Source organism: Hyaena hyaena, unplaced genomic scaffold, assembly GCF_003009895.1.
Source record: "Hyaena hyaena isolate Hyena2069 unplaced genomic scaffold, ASM300989v1 scaffold_175, whole genome shotgun sequence".
NCBI classification, from domain to species: Eukaryota; Metazoa; Chordata; class Mammalia; order Carnivora; family Hyaenidae; genus Hyaena; species Hyaena hyaena.
Window position 1 is genome coordinate 2,745,419 of NW_024080808.1, and position 17,101 is coordinate 2,762,519.

General features: G+C 32.0%; 1 protein-coding gene across 1 annotated transcript in view; it reads right to left on the minus strand.

The window, feature by feature from the left end:
• GPR137C (G protein-coupled receptor 137C) overlaps nt 1–17,101 on the minus strand; it is a 61,871-nt gene that overhangs the window by 7,496 nt on the left and 37,274 nt on the right. The window contains exon 3 of the mRNA XM_039240472.1: nt 15,286–15,514. Coding sequence (XP_039096403.1) covers nt 15,286–15,514 — 229 coding nt within the window. The remainder of the gene's footprint in view (nt 1–15,285; nt 15,515–17,101) is intronic.

The window sequence follows — 17,101 nt, forward strand, 5'->3', positions numbered from 1 at the left end:
GGGTAAATACCTAAGAATGGAATTACTGGGTCATATGGTAGGTATAAATTCAGCTATATATAAATATATAAATATATATATAAATTCAGCTATACAAGAAATTGCCTGATTTTTCCAAAATGGATGTATAATTTTATACTTCCAATAAAGTATGAGAGTTCTAGTTGCTCCACATCCCAGACAACATTAGGCGTTTTCAATCTTTTGAATTTTACACATGCTGATGGATATGTGGTAGTATGTCATTTTTGTTTAATTTGTATTTCCTGAAGACTAATGACATGTTGTTTATTGGCCATTTGTATATCTTCTTTGTGAAAAATCTATTCATATCATTGACCACTTCTAAATTGGGTTGTCTTTTTTTAAATTATTGAGTTGTAAGAGATCTCTATATATGCTGGAAATGAGTCCTTTGTCAGAAATATGCAAATATTTCTTGAGGTCTGTGGCTTGCTTTTGCATTTTCTTAGTTTTTTCTTTGCATGAGAAATTTAAAATTTAATTAAGTCTAATTTATCAATCTATTCCTTCTGATTACTTTTTATGACCTAAAAAATCTTTACCTGTACCCAACTTGTAAAGATACTCTTCGGTGTTTATTTTCAGAAGCTTTAGAGTTTTTTCATTTATATTTAGGTCTATGATCCATTTTGAATTAATTTTGTGTGGGTATAGTATGAGATGGAGTTGGGCTTCATTTTATTTCATACGGATATCCAGTTTTTGCAGTCTCATTAGTTAAAAAGATTTCCTTTTCCATTTGGATTGCTTTAGCACCTTTGTCAAAAATCAAAAGACCTTATACGTGTGGATTGATTTCTAGGCCTTCTATTCTGTTCCATTGATCTGTTTGCCTCTTTTATGCCAGTAGCACAGTGTCTTAATTATTGTAGCTTTTATACTAAATTTCAAAGCCATGTAGTGTAAGTCCCCAGCTTTTTCAGCATTTCCTTCTGCATTATTCAATACAACAGCCATTAGCTACATTTGATTATTAAAATTAAAATTAAATTAAATTGATTAAATGATCAGAGCCTCTGTCACAATAGCTACTTTGCAAGTGCTCAATAGTCACATACGGCGGCTAGCTACCATACTGAACAATGCAGGTATAGAAGACTTTCATCAGTGCAAAAAGTTCTATTAGAAAGCACCACTTTAAATGTATTTTTAGGTCCTTTTCATTTCCATATAAATTTTAGAATAAAATTGCCAAACTCTATTTTTAAAAGCCTCATGTTGGAATTACGATTAGGATTGCTATGAATCTGTAGATCATTCTGGGGAGAATTGCCGTCTTAACAATACTGCATCTTCTAATCCATGAACAATAGTCTTCATTGATTTAAGTCTTCTTTAATTTCTCTCAGTAATATTTTGTAGTTTTAAGTATAGAGATATTGCTTGGTTTCTTGTTTCTTTTTTTTTAAGTTTATTTATTTATTTTGAGAGAGAATATGAGTGTGGGCAGGGAAGGGGCAGAGAGAGGAGAGAGGAACTGAAGCAGGTCCCACACTGTCAGCACAGAGCCCAATGCAGGGCTCAATCTCATGAACCATGATATCATGACCTGAGCAGAAATCAAAAGTTAGATGCTTAACCACCTAAGCCACCAGGTGTCCTGGAAATTTTGTTCCTAAGTATTTTGTTTTTTGATGCTACATAAATAGGAATTTGAATTTTATCTTCTATCTGACTACACTTGGTATATATATAAATACAATAATTTTGCATTTTGACCTTGTATCCGAAGAACTTGCTAAATTCTCTTGTAAGTTCCAGTAGTTATTTAGCAGACTCTTTAAGATGCTCTACAAAAGCATTCTGTTATCTACAGTTAGAGAGTTTAACTTTTTTTATTTCCAATTTTATACTTTTTGTTTCTTGTTTTCTTGGAATAGTGCATAGAAATGGCGAGAATGGGCATCTTTGTTTTGTTCCCAATCCTAGGGGCAAAACAAAACTTTAAGTATGATACTAATTGAAGGTTGTTGTTGTTTTTTTATAGATTCCTTTTATCAGATCGAGGATTATTCCTTGTGTTCCCTATTAGCTGAGTTCTGTGTTTTGTTTCGTTAAGTCATGGGGGGTTGTGAATTTTGTCAAATGTTTTTTCTACATTTATTCAAATTTCTATTTGTTTTTCCCCCCTTTTTCTCCTAATATGGTGAATTAAACTGATTTGATTTTCAATGTTAAGCCAATGTTGCATTCCTGAGATAAACTCTTCTTGGTCATAATTTGTTTTCCTTTTTACATATTGCTTAGACTATGAGTCTTTATCAGGGACACTAGTTTGTAGTTTTTATGTGTTTTGTAATATCTTTGTCAAGTTTTGGTATCACAGTAATGCTGTCCTTATAAAATATGTTGGAAAGAGTTCCTTCCTTTTATGTTTTCAAAAGTTTAATATTGGTATTAATTTATCTTTAAATATTTGATAAAATTAACCAGTGAAACCATCTGGGCCTAGAATTTTCTTTGAAGGAAATTTCTGATAACAAATTAAATTTCTTTAATAAATATAGGGCAATTCAGAATTAATATTTTGTCTTCCATCAATTTGCTATGTTGTACTTTTAAAGCAATTTGTCCATTTCTTCTAAGTTGTCGAATTTACTCCCAAAAAGTTGTTCATAATATTCCTTCATCTTTCTTTTAATGGCTGTTAAGATCTATAGTGATATTCCCTTTATCATTCATGGTACTGGCAATGTGCATTTTCACTCTGCTTTTTTCTGTACATAAAATTTTTGTTGATCTATTCACAGAATTAACTTTTGGCTTTAATTTTTCCATTATTTATTTTCTGTTTCACTGATTTCCATTCTTTATTATCTCAGTTCTTCTACTGGCTTTGGACTTATTTCTTCTTTTTCTTTTTTTTTTTTAACTTTGTCCTAGTTTCCCTCATAGTTTCCAAGGTGAAATCTTAGGTCATAATTATATATCTTTATTCCATTCTAATATAGCATTTAAAGATATATTTTTCTCTTCAAGCACTGTTTTAGCATTATCCCACAAATTTTGAAATATTATATTTTGTTTTCCTTCTATGTGAAATGTTTTCTAATTTCCCTTGTGATTTCTTCTTTTTCTAATGGGTTATTTAGAATTATGTTGTATAATTTTTAAGTATTTGGATTTTTTTAAGATATCATATTGTTATTGATATTTAATTGCATTATGCTAGAGAACATTCTTTGATTCCAATTCTTTTGAATGTATTGATACTGTTCTTATGGTCCATTGCATGGTTTATTTTCATGACCATTTCCATGCTCAATTGAAAGGAATGTGTATCCTCCAGTTGTTGAGAGTCAGTTAGCTCGAGGGTATTGATAGTGTTGTTCAGATTTTCTGTACTGACTGTTTTATCAATTGTTGAGTGGGGGGCATTGAAATCTCCAACTATAATTGTACAAATTCCCCTCTTTTATTTCTCACTATTTGGTAAATCTTTTTTACTGCTTTATTTCCTACTATTTTAGGCTTCATGTACACATTTGTAATTTTTATGTCTTTTGATGAAATGTACCTCTTTATATTTGCTAATATTCTTTGCTTCCTGATGAAAGGTATCTTTTTATATCTGGTAATACTTGGTCTTTAAGTCTATCTTATCTGATATTAAAGGACCTTCTTACACTTACTGAATGCATAGTATATTAGTTTCCACTTATTTATTTTTGACATATCTTTTTTTAATATTTAAAGTACCATTTTGACAGTCTCTACTTTTTAATGGGAATGTTTTAGTCCATTAATGTTTCATATAATTGATGATTTGTTTGGATTGACATCTTACATTTTACTATTTGTTTTCTGTTTGCTCTGCTTGTTTTTTCTTGTTGATGTTGTTTTCTTCCCTCTATATATTATTTCCTGTGTTCTTTTGGGTTAATTGAATAATTTTTAGAATTCCATTTTAATTTATCTATTGGATTTTTAACTATACTTTCCTAGTTTTTGTTTTGTTTTGTTTTTGCTCTAGGGTAGCAGTTCTTAAAGTGTGGTCCAGGGACCTTAAAGATCAAAATAAAAATGATTAAAAAAATACTAAGATGTTATTTACTTATTGTACTCTAATTCTCTTTTGAATGTACAGCAGAGTTTTCCAGAGACTACATGCTAAGGGATGATGTCAACACTTTGTGTGCATGTATATTCTTGTGTTTTATGGAATTCCTGATATAACAGAATTATGGTATAAATATGTGGATTTTCAGAGATGAACTCAGAGTGTTCTCTTTTACTGGGTTCTTACTTGTTTTCTTTGGCTATAGCTGCTTTATCTGCTGAAACTTCATTATCATTCAGTAAGTATTTATTTTGAAGTCCTTATACCTTCCTTGGTATACCTTGCATACCTTATATGGAAATGCAATAAGAATTGGTACACTTCACAGATTTGTTTTACAGTATTTGAGGGCACATGGGTGGCTCAGTCAGTTAAGCATCTGATATTGGCTCAGGTCATGATCTCATGGTTCCTGAGTTTGAGCCCTGCATCAGGCTCTGTGCTGACAGTTCAGAGCCTGCAGCCTGCTTTGGATTCTGTGTTTCCCTCTCTCTGCCCTTCCCCAATCGCACTTTGTCTCTCTCTCAAAAAATAAATAATAAGACATTAAAAAAAATCTTTCTTCAAAAACCTTTAAAAATTAAAAATTTAAAATTAAACTCATATTAGAGATTAATCATACTTTGCTCTAAAATAAAACTTTTTTTTAATGTTTAAGAATGGATTATTGTCTCAGGAATGGGAAATTATTTTTTTTAAAGAATACAGAGTTTCATTATGGAATAATGAAATGTTCTTGAGACAGATAGCAATGGTTGTACAACAATATGAATGTATTTAATGCCACTGAACTGTACATTTAAAAATGATTAAACGGTAAATTTTATGTTATATGTATTTTACCACAATAAAAAATATCTTCAAAACACAACTTCTCTGTCTCTAAGATGCTGAGAAAGATGAAAGTGATTATAATTCTCTAACTCAATAAAGAAAGGAATCTACCTCAAAGAAACTGGATGAAACTGATTTCTTGTTTTGTTTTATCAAATAAAATGCAATGAAAACTATCTTTCAATAGCCTTTACAAACTTTAATAATTTACCTTATTGTGTCTTCCATGACAGAACATTTTTGAATAGTATTAAAGCCCAAGTTAGGCTGCAGAGTCATTTTGAGCCCAATCAGAGTTTAAAAGCAAAAGGAATTGAAATTTAAATGCAGGTGTGGTGAGCACCTTAAACACTAAAAATTGTTTTTATAACTTTCCAAACTAGAAATGAAAACACTATTCAAACACTTACAGGCCTCATTACTGTATTGCATTGGCTGAGAAAGCACACACAGTAGCTGAGAAACCAGTAAAGCCTTATACAGTTGACAGTACTGAGTGCCTGCTAGATGGGAAGCCCATTTATTAAATTATGGTATTGCCATTTTCCAATAATTCAGAAATCCACTGATTTGAAGATTTAACTGAAAACAAAGATTTAGTATCTTATCTATAGATTTATATTTTTGTCTTACAAATAAATGAACCCGATGAAGCAGGACTAATTTTGTAATAATCCTGTGTCAACATCAACTAATCATCCAGGAAGGTATTCTTTTATGTCAATGTCTGAGAAGAAACATAAGTGGCACTGAAATATCTGAAGTATTTAAAATTCTTCTGTTGTTTATCCTAGGTCAACTGTGTTGATATGTTCACTAATGGTACAAGAGCAATGGTAGGTAAAACTTCTGGACCTTTGTACAAAGCAAAACAGTGGCCCCAACCTGTATTGTATTCTTTACTACTATGTACTCCAGATCAAAAAAGAAAGACAGTGTCACTTAAGAATATCCTTGATAAAGCAGTGAAGATGTTAATTATCAGTCTAGAGTATGTGTCTATTTAAAATTCTGTGTAATGAGGGGTGCCTGTGGCTTAGTCGGTTAGACATCTGACTCTTGATCTCAGCTCAGGTCATGATATCACATTTTGTGAGATTAAGCCCTATGTCAGGCTCTGCCTTCCGGTGTGGAGCCTGCTTGGGATTATGTCTCCCTCCCTCTCTCTCGACTCCTCCCCAATTCATGCTTGCTCTCTCACTCTCTCTCTTAAAAAATAAATAAACCTAAAAAAATTCTGTGTGAATACATGAGACATGCACTTAAAGCAATTCTGCAGCATACTGAAGTATAGTGGTTGTTTGAGGAAAAGCACTTAAGTGGTTGTTTGACTTGTGAGCTGAACTAGCCACTTTTCTCATGGAACACCTTTTTTCACTCAACAGACAACTATGGAAGACAAACCATGCTTATTCAGACTTGGTTGCCGGGAATATATATTTTTAAAAATAAGTGAAATTAGCTTGTCACTTCAAAGAAAATATCTGACACTATTGCCAATGGGAAAATATAAATTTTCTAATGAAAATTAGAGTTTTTGAGAACTTGTAAACTCTTCTGTCCATAATAAGACCGGCATGGCAGCTTCTAAAAATTTAAACACTTTTCTGATGACATTGGAGGTAATACTAATAAATATGATTTTGAATATTGTCCAGTGAAATGTATCATCATTTTGAAGATCTTGACCACTCTCTTCCAATGATCAATGCATAACGTTACACAATCATTCAAAGTGTAAGATAGACGAATGGTAGTACAGAAAGTTCACTAATATGGTTTTAGATTCTACATGGTAACTAACCTTCAAGAAACCTCCACTTCAGATTTTTGGTGTAGTATTAAAGAAGAATATCCACAATTATCTGAAAAGGTTATTAAAATTCTCCTCCATTTTCCAACTACATATATGTGTGAGGATGGATTTTCTTCATATACTTCAACCTAAATGACATATCACAACAGATTGAATGCAGAAGCAAACATGAAAATTCAGTTGTCTTCCATTAAGTTAGAAATTAAAGAGATCTGCAAAATGTAAAACAATGTCAATCTTCTAATTTATTTTGATTTGGAAAATACAATCCATTTTCGTAAAAACAATTTTATTCATGATAACATAATGGATGTATTATTATTTTAAATGAATTAAGAAATGAATATTTTTATAATTTCTCAATTTTTATTTCTAATAATGTATATATATCTATACATATAGATTATATATGTACATATACATATACATATAGATTATATATATATATAATCTATATAAACCATAGCTCTTTAGGGTCCTCAATAATTCTCAGGAGTGAAATGGGGTCTTGAGACCAAAAAGTGTGAGAACCCCTACTCTAGAGATTATAATATATATCCTTAATTTTCATGGTCTAATAGTTAATATCATACCACTTTTACATAAAATATAAGAATTTTGCAAACTTATGGGTACATTTATCCCCTCTCCTTTATGCTATAGTTGCTATCATTGTTATATATGCTATAGAGAGAATTATATATCTACATATGTAAGCCTCACATTGTAAGTTTTGCTTTGCACAGTCATATTCCTTTTTTTAGAAATTAAGAAATTATATTTACCCCAATATTTACTATTTCTCGTGTTCTTCATTCCTTCCTGAAGAGATGAAATTCAAGCTGCCTTTATTTCCCTTCAGACTGTAGAATTTTCTTAACATTTCTTGTAGTGCAGGTCTGCTGTAAGTAACCCTCTTACTTTTACTGGAAGATGTTTTACTTCTTCATCATTCTTTAAGAATATTTTAATTTGATAGAGATTTCAGAGTTGATAGCATTTTTCCTTCAGCATGTTGAAGATGTTTCCACATCTTCTGGACTCCTTTATTTCTGATGAGAAGTGAGGGATCATTTGAATCAGTGTTCCCTTATGTATGTGTCATTTTTGTCTGTTTTCAAGATTTCCTTTTAATTTTTGATTTTAAGCACTTTGACTATAATGAGCCTAAGTGACTCTTTATATTTATCCTGATTGGGATTGCTGAGCTGTAAATTTATGTCTTTCATCAAAAATTGGAAAATTTCAGTCATTATTTCTTCAAATATTTTTTCCAACCTCATTTTCTCCCTCTTTTCCTTTTCCACTTATACATACTTAGGTCCTGAGATTCTGTTCATTTTATTGTCATCTTTCTCCTCAACCTCCTCTGACCTTCAAATTGGATACTTTCTGTTGATTTAAGTCCATTAATTCTTTTCTTCTTTCATCTCCAACCTGCTGTTATACCCAACTGGTGACTTTTTCATTTTAAATATTGTATTTTTTAATTCTAGAAATTCTTTTTATAGTTTTTATTTCTCCTGAGTTTTCCTACTTATTTAATTATCAAAGTATATTTTCCTCTATATTCTTGAGCCTAATATCAAACTTTCGTCTGATAGAGCCAACATCTACATCATCTGGAAGAGGGGAATTGCCTCCAAGGATTGCATTTTGAGTTTTGCTTTTTGGTTTTTAAATATGAGTTACAGTTTTCCTGTTTCTTCATATATCTAGTAATCTTGGATTGTGCTCTGCACCTTGTGAGTGACATGTTTTAGAGAGTCTGGATTCTGTTATATTCTTCTAAAAAGTATTGATTTTTCCCTTTTCCTTTTTTTCCCTTTTTTAAAAACAAAAACTAACTTGGTTAGACTCAAATCCCAAACTGTCTTCCATGAATAGATAGCAACTGAAATATCAGTTCAATTCCTTTATCCTAAACTGTGCTGCTTGAATTCTGTCCTGCTCATGTGTAGTTCAGGTATCAGATAAAAATTTGGCAGAATTTATCATCAGAATTTGGAGCTTCCCCTATCTGGCTGTCTTCTTCCTGAAATTTCTCACTCATTTTCCATCTGTGGTAGTTACTTGAATTTTGTCTTCTGATTCTTCAATCAAGTTAAACAGAGGTTTTCTCTTCTAGTTTTGGCTGCCCCGTGGATGAGAACTTCCTTTTACAGGTTAGAAGCTGTAAAAAACAGGAAACTCACTCAGTGTTATTTCCTTCTTCTAAGTGGTTGCTCTCCAGTGCCTTCAGTGCTTTTTATATTTTGTCCAGAATTTATCATTGCTATCTGTGGAAGGTTTGTCCAATAGAAGCTACTTAGCCATTACCAGAAGCAGAATCCTACATATATCCTTGGAAAACATTTCACAAATGCTATTTCCATTTTGAAATTAAAATGCCAAACTAAGGACCAAAAATAAGAAAACAGAGTAGTCTCAAAAACAGTTGACCCTTGAACAACAGGTTTGAACTGCATGGGTCCACTTACCCACAGATTTTTTGTTTTGATAAATACTGTACAGTACTATAAATGTATTTTCTCTTATGATTTTCTTAATAACATTTTCTTTCCCCTAGTTCACTTTACTGTAAGAATACAGTATATAATACACACAGTATACAAGTACGTGTTAACTGACTATTTCTATTATCGGTAAGGCTTCCAGTCAACAGTAGTCTATTAGTAGTTAAATTTTGAAGGAGTCAGTGTGTCAACTATACTTCAATTAAAAAAAACCCCAAAGGCATTAAAATAAATTTTGGGGGAGTCAAAGTTATATGTGGATTTTAAATTGTGCAGTGGGTCAGTACCTCTAGTTCCTCTGTTGTTCAAGGGTAAACTCTATTTTGATAATTATAAAATCTAAACAGGTTCAAAAATAGTTTCATGCTTCAGAGACAATGAAATTAGATCTCTGACTCCTATGGATTTTTAAAAATGAGACAAGTGTGTGGAGGATCTACCCAGCAACAGAAGAGGAAATAAGACTTGGGGTCTAAGAACTGGAGTAACAAAGGCAGCCAAGTGCCACAGCTTAAGATGTACAGAGTAAATCCTCATAATTCAAGAGAGAAATTATAGCAAAGTATTGAGAAGGTGACAATCATACCTATTACAGAGGATGGTGCAGCCTCTATTTCTCTACCATCATCTTCCCAAATTCTGGTTAAATATTTCAGGGTGATGGAAAGAGACGCTCATAGTATTTTAACCTATTTCTTTAATTATGGCTTAAATTACCATAAATCACTACTTTGGTCTTATAGGATCAGCTAGTCTTCATGAAAGATCAGAAATATCAGTCTAGGGGTGCCTGGGAGGCTCAGTTGGCTGAGTTTCTGACTCTTGACTTTGGCTCAGGTCATGAGCTCACAGTTCATGAGTTTGAGCCCTACATGGGGCTCTGAGTTGACAGTGTGGAGCCTGTTGGGATTCTCTGTCTCTGTTCCTGTCTCTGTCTCTGAGTTGACAGCGTGGAGCCTGTTGGGATTCTCTCTCTCTCTCTCTCTCTCTCTCTCCTCTGCCCTCCCCCGCTTGCTCTCTATCTCTTTCTCTCAAAAAAGAAAAAAAAAAAACCAGTCTAATTGAATGTTACTGTGTCTCTGCAAGATGCTGATGCTGTTTTCCATTTGCATTAAATTAATATGGATAAAAGGTTGAGTGAACATTGGACAGAAAGGTTTACATAATAATTAAAACTGTTAAGAATTCAGGAGAGAGAGAATGCACTATTTGCAAATGGCAGACTGGGCTAGGAGACAAGCTGATCTTAAGTATCAGACAATTATTCCTTTTATACTCTTATCAAATATAAAATTGTGCATGTTCCTGACCAAAGATAGAAGCCTGAAAGCTTAACTTTTATTCCCACCCTGCCTTTGAGTGTTCTCTTATACAAATAATCCCAACCTGTCATTACAGGGACTAAGCATCTACAATGGTTTAAATCTTTTTGTGCGGATAAGTTATTTTGTCAATTATGTTCTATATTCTTATAAATATTTTTATTTTTTTGAAATGGGAAGAAATATTAGAATAAAAATAATTTTATCAGTATGCATTTTAATGTTAACAGTTATGTTGTAATTCTGAGAAAAAGTAAATAAGTTAAAATATAACACAGAAATCATACAAATGAAGTCAAGGGAAAAAGCAATTTAAAAAACATAATGGGAGAAAAAGACCAAAAGTAACATGCAATCATGTCAATAAATACAAACTATTTGTTTATCATATAAATGGTTTGTAAAAAACAAACAAAACAATTCTATATTTTGTCTAAGTTAATGAGACACACTTGAAATGCTAGCAATGGATAAAAACTTAAAAGATAGTACTGTCTATCAATAGTATGCAAATAAAAGACAGTTGAAATTGTAATAGAAGTTACAGATCTCAGAACAAAAATGCCTGATTAAAAGTGCCTTTACATAATTTCAACAATATTTGTTCTAAAATTTTTAAAGAAAAGTTAGTTAAATACTAGATGAAATGTAACATAGTAGAGACTTCAACCCTTATCAAAATCTGTGTGAAATGGTACATAAATAAGGTGGAGTCAAGTAAAATTAAAATATTTAAAAGAGAAATTCAGTTCTTCAATGATTCTTATTCTTTTTTAGATCAATGTTCCTTTTGAGAATTTGACTACATGTATAGGACCCCTCTCCAGATAAATTTTGCCAACTATTTCAGGTATTCAAGAACTTTCTGAAGCTATGGTACCATCCCTTAGTACACATTAGAATCATAATAGCCAACATTTATAAGCACTTCCCAAGTGCTAGGCATTATATTAAGTACTTTATATGAAATTTTATCTAATCCTTATAACCACCTTAGAAGGTACTACTCTTCATAACAACCTACAAGATCAACATTCTCATTATTTACATTTTACAGATCAGCTGAATGAAACCTAGAGATGCTATTACTTGTCCAATGTCACATGGTCAGTAAAAGAGACGGGATTTATAGTTTTATCTCTTTGATCTCAGGTTTCCAGCTTTTTTTTTTTTTTTTTCAAGAGAGAGAAAGAGTATGAGCAGGGGAGAGGGGTAGAGGGAGAAGCAAAGAATCTTAAACAGGCTCCACACTCAGTGCGGAGACAGACTGACTTGAGGCTAGCCATGGGGCTGGATCCCAGGACCCTGGGATCATGACCTGAGGTGCAATCAAGAGTCAGATGTACCACCAACTGAGCCACCCAAGTGCCCAATCAGGTTTCTACCTCTTAATCACTATGATACGTTGTCTCTCAGTAAGGTCTTTCCAAATTACTTAAAAATTGATATATCTGAAAAAAAGAGATATAAACATATCCAAAAGTATATCTAATACCATTTTTTATTTATACTACTCTCATTGCAAAAGAGAATTTGAAGTAGTTACAGAGATACAAACAAAATAAAAAATATACAAGAATGTGTGTATGGTGGTGGTGGGAGAATAAGAAAGTGAAATAAAAGTAGAGGTAGAGCCAGAACCAAAAGTGGATATCATAAGATCATCTATGACCGATATAGAGGTGAACCACATATTTACCTCTGAATCGCATAGTGGCCAGAGAAAAGGATTTAATCTATACTGTTTTACCTGGGACTTAATTGGAGAAAAAGATCTTTTCTGGGAAACACTGTGTAGACAATATCCTCAACATTATACAATAGTGACTCTTAAGATAAATGTTTCTTACATATTTTTTTGATATAGGCCAAAGCATGATGTCAGAGTACAGGTCAGAACAGACAATTCTATCCATGATACAATGAAGTCTGAGTATAAAACATCTGGATTGGGCTGGGATAAAAGGTAGAATGGGAAACGGACAGATGAGAAATCCTTCAGGTCATTTTTTGGGCAATTAAGCTTTTGAATTTAGCAGCTGAGAGTTTATTTCAAGAACCAGGAGTACAGAAATTATATATTGTTTATGTTGAAACGCATACACAGTTAAGCAGAGGGTAAAACTGATAGCTTAGGGGACCTGAATAAGATAGATGTCTGAATTTCAGACTTTCCATCAAAGTAAGTTGAAGGAAGACCTATATATAAAGATAATGTCTAATTCACATTGATATATAAATATGTAATATGGGAGACATGGCTTAAATTCAAATAGAAAATTTTCTTTGTTAAATAACAATGTTGGTATAATATAACAAGATTATGAAAAGTTGACAAAGCAGTACTTGAGAAAACATATTGCTCTAAATATCTTATTAGTTTACAAAATAATAAATCATGTATCTATATGAGAACATAGACAAAGAACAAAGTAAAAACCTTAAGTGTGTAAGAAAATAAAAAAATGAAAGAACAGAAATAAACTATTCAAATTGACAATAACTAATATTTAAAAACCTAGTTAGAGTTGCTACTTTGAAAAAGAGAACCAATACATGGCATTGTTCTAGCTGCTAAAAGTATTTTTAAAAAATTTTTAAAGAGAATTCAGATAGTTATTTCTAAATTTTATTTTGGAGGTGAAGGGCAAAGAATCAAATCAAGTTCATAAAATTGGGAAACATTACAGTTATGCCTTCAAAGTTTGGTAAGATGAGGACAAACAGGGCATAGAGAGAGGGCAGGGGAGAGACATTCCTGGAAAATGAAACAGCCTAAGGATATAGAGACAGGAACGAATATTGTGTGCCATTGAGAAATAAGGTAGGTAAGATCTGGTTGAAACACATTATGGAAGATCTCATTATCAATGAATATTTAGAAGAAGGAAGGAAGAATGAAAAGAAAAACAGAAGACCAAAGTCTGAGCTTTAAGGAAATGCTGTTAGGGATAGTAGGAAACAGGGTCAGTTTGAAAGTAGAAGAGGCAGATGCTGAGTTGGTATTTGTGGATTGAATAAAAGAAACAGCTATTACTGAAGTCAAGAAATAAAAATGAGCCTAGTGATTTTACAAGGAGAATGTGGAAGCAAGATGTTGTACTCTTTGAATAAATAAGTTTATAATCAAGTTAGGAAGACCAAGAACTATGTAACAGTACAATGTAATACAAATGCTCTATTACGTTTACCTTTAAAGGTATGTATTTAAGCAAGTCCCTCTGTAATGTTCTTAGAGAATTCTGAATCCATGCGCCTTTTACATGTAAAATTTCTAAAATAATAATTTAAAAATATGAATACCTTTTATATCATAGGGGAAGATGTTTGAAATAATTCTGGAGAAGTTATCAGATGAGCTTTTCTTCTCAGATTGGCAACTTTACTATATTCAGAGAAACATCTCTTTCAAAGCAAGTAAAATCAAACTTTAAAAGTTGCTAAATATCCAGAAAAAAAGCCCTGCAAATTCAACCACATCTATTTATGCTTTATCACTAGACAAGCACAGGTCTGAATGTTATGGTGATGTTATCACATTAAGTGAAGACGCTGTTGCTATGCCAAAAGATTATATACTGTAACAGTGACAATATTATTTTTAACACTTAAACTGAAGCTAGAATTAGCTAAAACATATACATTTTCCGAACTAACTTTTTAGAATACAATTAAACCTTTAATTGAATACAAGAGTTTTCTAGGTAAGATTAATACTTTTGAAAGTCTCTCTCTTTCTTTGCATATATATTTTAATTTCTATATTTATTGTGCATTCTACTGATACATGTTTAAAAAGTAAAATTAAAGTCTGTACCTAAATTTAAAGGACAAGTTGATACATTGAATTAAAATCACCTTAATTTACTAAGATTATATGAAGGATAATAACAATATAGAAATCTAAGTATATTTCAGAGAACTGTTAAAGACACTATCTTGCTTATCTTCAGCAAACAGGCAATGACGGCAAATTAAAGCAAGCTTGTGTGTATGTGTAAACCATACCCCCAAACCCACGCATCAATACCCTCAAACCCAGTGTCAAACATATACTGTGATGGCTGATTTACTGCTCAACCACACAATCAACGGTAGAAACTTCTATGGTTCTTTGTTAATAGATTAGCATTTGGCTTCTGTTTGCTGATCCAAACAAAAAGTATAAGGAAAGGCAGGAGCAAGGCATTTATAAATTTAATTATATGACTAGCTGTCTCAAAATCATAAGCTCTTCATATTATGGGGTGAAGTAACATTTCCTAAATCTTTATGCAAATAAACACTACTTTAGAAGTAAGGCATCTTAATATTGCTAACCCAAATGTGTGCAAACCTAATCTGGTAAATTGTTTAATGGCAATACTGCCACCCTTACTGATGAAATCTTAAATTGTTAGTGAGGCTTTACATATTAGACCATTTGTGATACATTCATGTAAATTCTGGTTTATTTCATTTATCCTCCAATGTAGAGGGTATAAATCACAAAAAATACAGTACGCTCAATGTAAACTTTTTTAAAAACTATTATTCAGTAAGGGCCAAGTTATGAATGCATCTTAATATCTTGTGACCATTCTTTCAAGCTCAAAAATGTACTTTACATTCAGAATACTCTTTAGAAAAACATAAACTTTCCATCAAAATATGGTTCATAGGATGAGGATTTGAAGTTATATTTTCAAGTGTAAATTTAAGAAATACACTTACCTTTGATTCGAGGTAGACATTTGCTGATGACATTTTTGTAATTTTGCATATGTAACTAACTAAAGAGATGGCACAAAGAATAAACAGACTATCATTAATTAATGCTCGAACAAACACAGTCCACTTCAATTGATTCTCTGGGACATCTCCATGGACTAGCACTGCACAAGTCAAGTTCACCACTAAAAAAAGAAGGCTTGCCAATATGAAGCCCAAATGCAACAGAATTCTGAAAGAAAAAAATAAATTTATTAGATGTCTATATTCTAATGAGAGATTAGATTTAATTCTGAATTAGTGTGTTATTTTAGGTACAATAATTCTTTCAGTATAAAATCTTTATAATTTAAATACAAATTTAATAATCAATCAGAGTTACTTGAGATATCTTTGCTGTTATGAAATAAATAAACCTTTTAAAAATGGCATTAGGTTTTAAAACATTAATTTAAAAATAATCTCATGTGGACTTGAATTCAGCTGCTTCTACTGGGAAGAATAATATAAGATCATTTTAACATTAAGTCAAGTAATCCTGCCTTTTTCATTTTTATAACTACTAAACATATTTTCATTGACCTTTTCATTCTAGGGATTACTAGGCTTTTATAATTTGCCTTGAAAATTAATATACTCTATCTAAATTTAACCTGATCACTAATATTAATTTTAAGAGATTGAGGGAAATGTGTTTTAAATAATGTTCAATTTTTATGAGCTTCTGATTATCTATAGCAAACATCACTTTCAAACATGACTAAAGAAGAGCATAGGGACAGTAGATGCAGAGTTTCAAGCATTTCCTCAATATCTCAGCTTCTTATAAAGTTGCATATTTACTATGCATACAGAGGAACTCTGAAAATGAAATACTCAACTATATCCTTGGGGCGCCTGGGCTCAGTGGGTTAGGCGTCTGATTTCAGCTCAGGTCATAATCTCGCGGCTCATGAGTTTGAGTCCTGCATCGGGCTCTGTGTTGACAGCACAGAGTCTCGAATCTGCTTCAGATTCTGTGTATCCCTCTCTCTCTGCCCCTCCCCTGCTTGTGCTCTGTCTCTCTTCTCAAAAATAAACATTAAAAAAAAAAAGGGATTGCTCAACTATATCCCCCTAAGAATTAGACCACTGCATAAAAATTCTTCATGTAAGGCGTGACTATCTGTATTAAGTAGCTGTAACAGCTATCTATATGAAAGTAATCCCAGTTCAAATACGTTTATAATCCAAATTAATATAAACCAGAAATTTATTCAAAATCCTAACATCTTCTATTTTGGATCATTTTCAATAGTGGGAATCATAAAATGTTGTCTGCCTTTGGAATTAGTTTGAAAGAGGTTAATTAAAGGTAATGTGTAATCTGTAACAAGTAATCTTTGTTAAGTGTACATTCAAAGTACAAAAAGTCTGGTTTGAGAAGTATAGATCTTAATATTCTCTCAGATTAAGTAATAAAAATAACAATATGTAAATTGAAACCCAAAATGGACCTTGAAATTATCCATATACCCAGAGGATTTATGATAGTTTAGGAAGCCAAAATATAGAGAGGTTAAATGAGTTAAATAGCCAAAGAGTCAGTGGGAGAATTGGTTTGAAACCCAAGTCTCCTAACTCTCTAGCTTAGCACTCTCATTTTTGATGTTAATCAGTACTGAAACATTCCTTATTTCATGGAACTATACTATACACGCTTGTTCAAACAGCATAATCTACCTGTAGTATGTGGAGGCCCTATGAAACTATACCCAACATCTAATGCAGGACAGTAGCAGAACAAAAACAGGTGTTAGGTAGCAAAATGGCTCAAGGG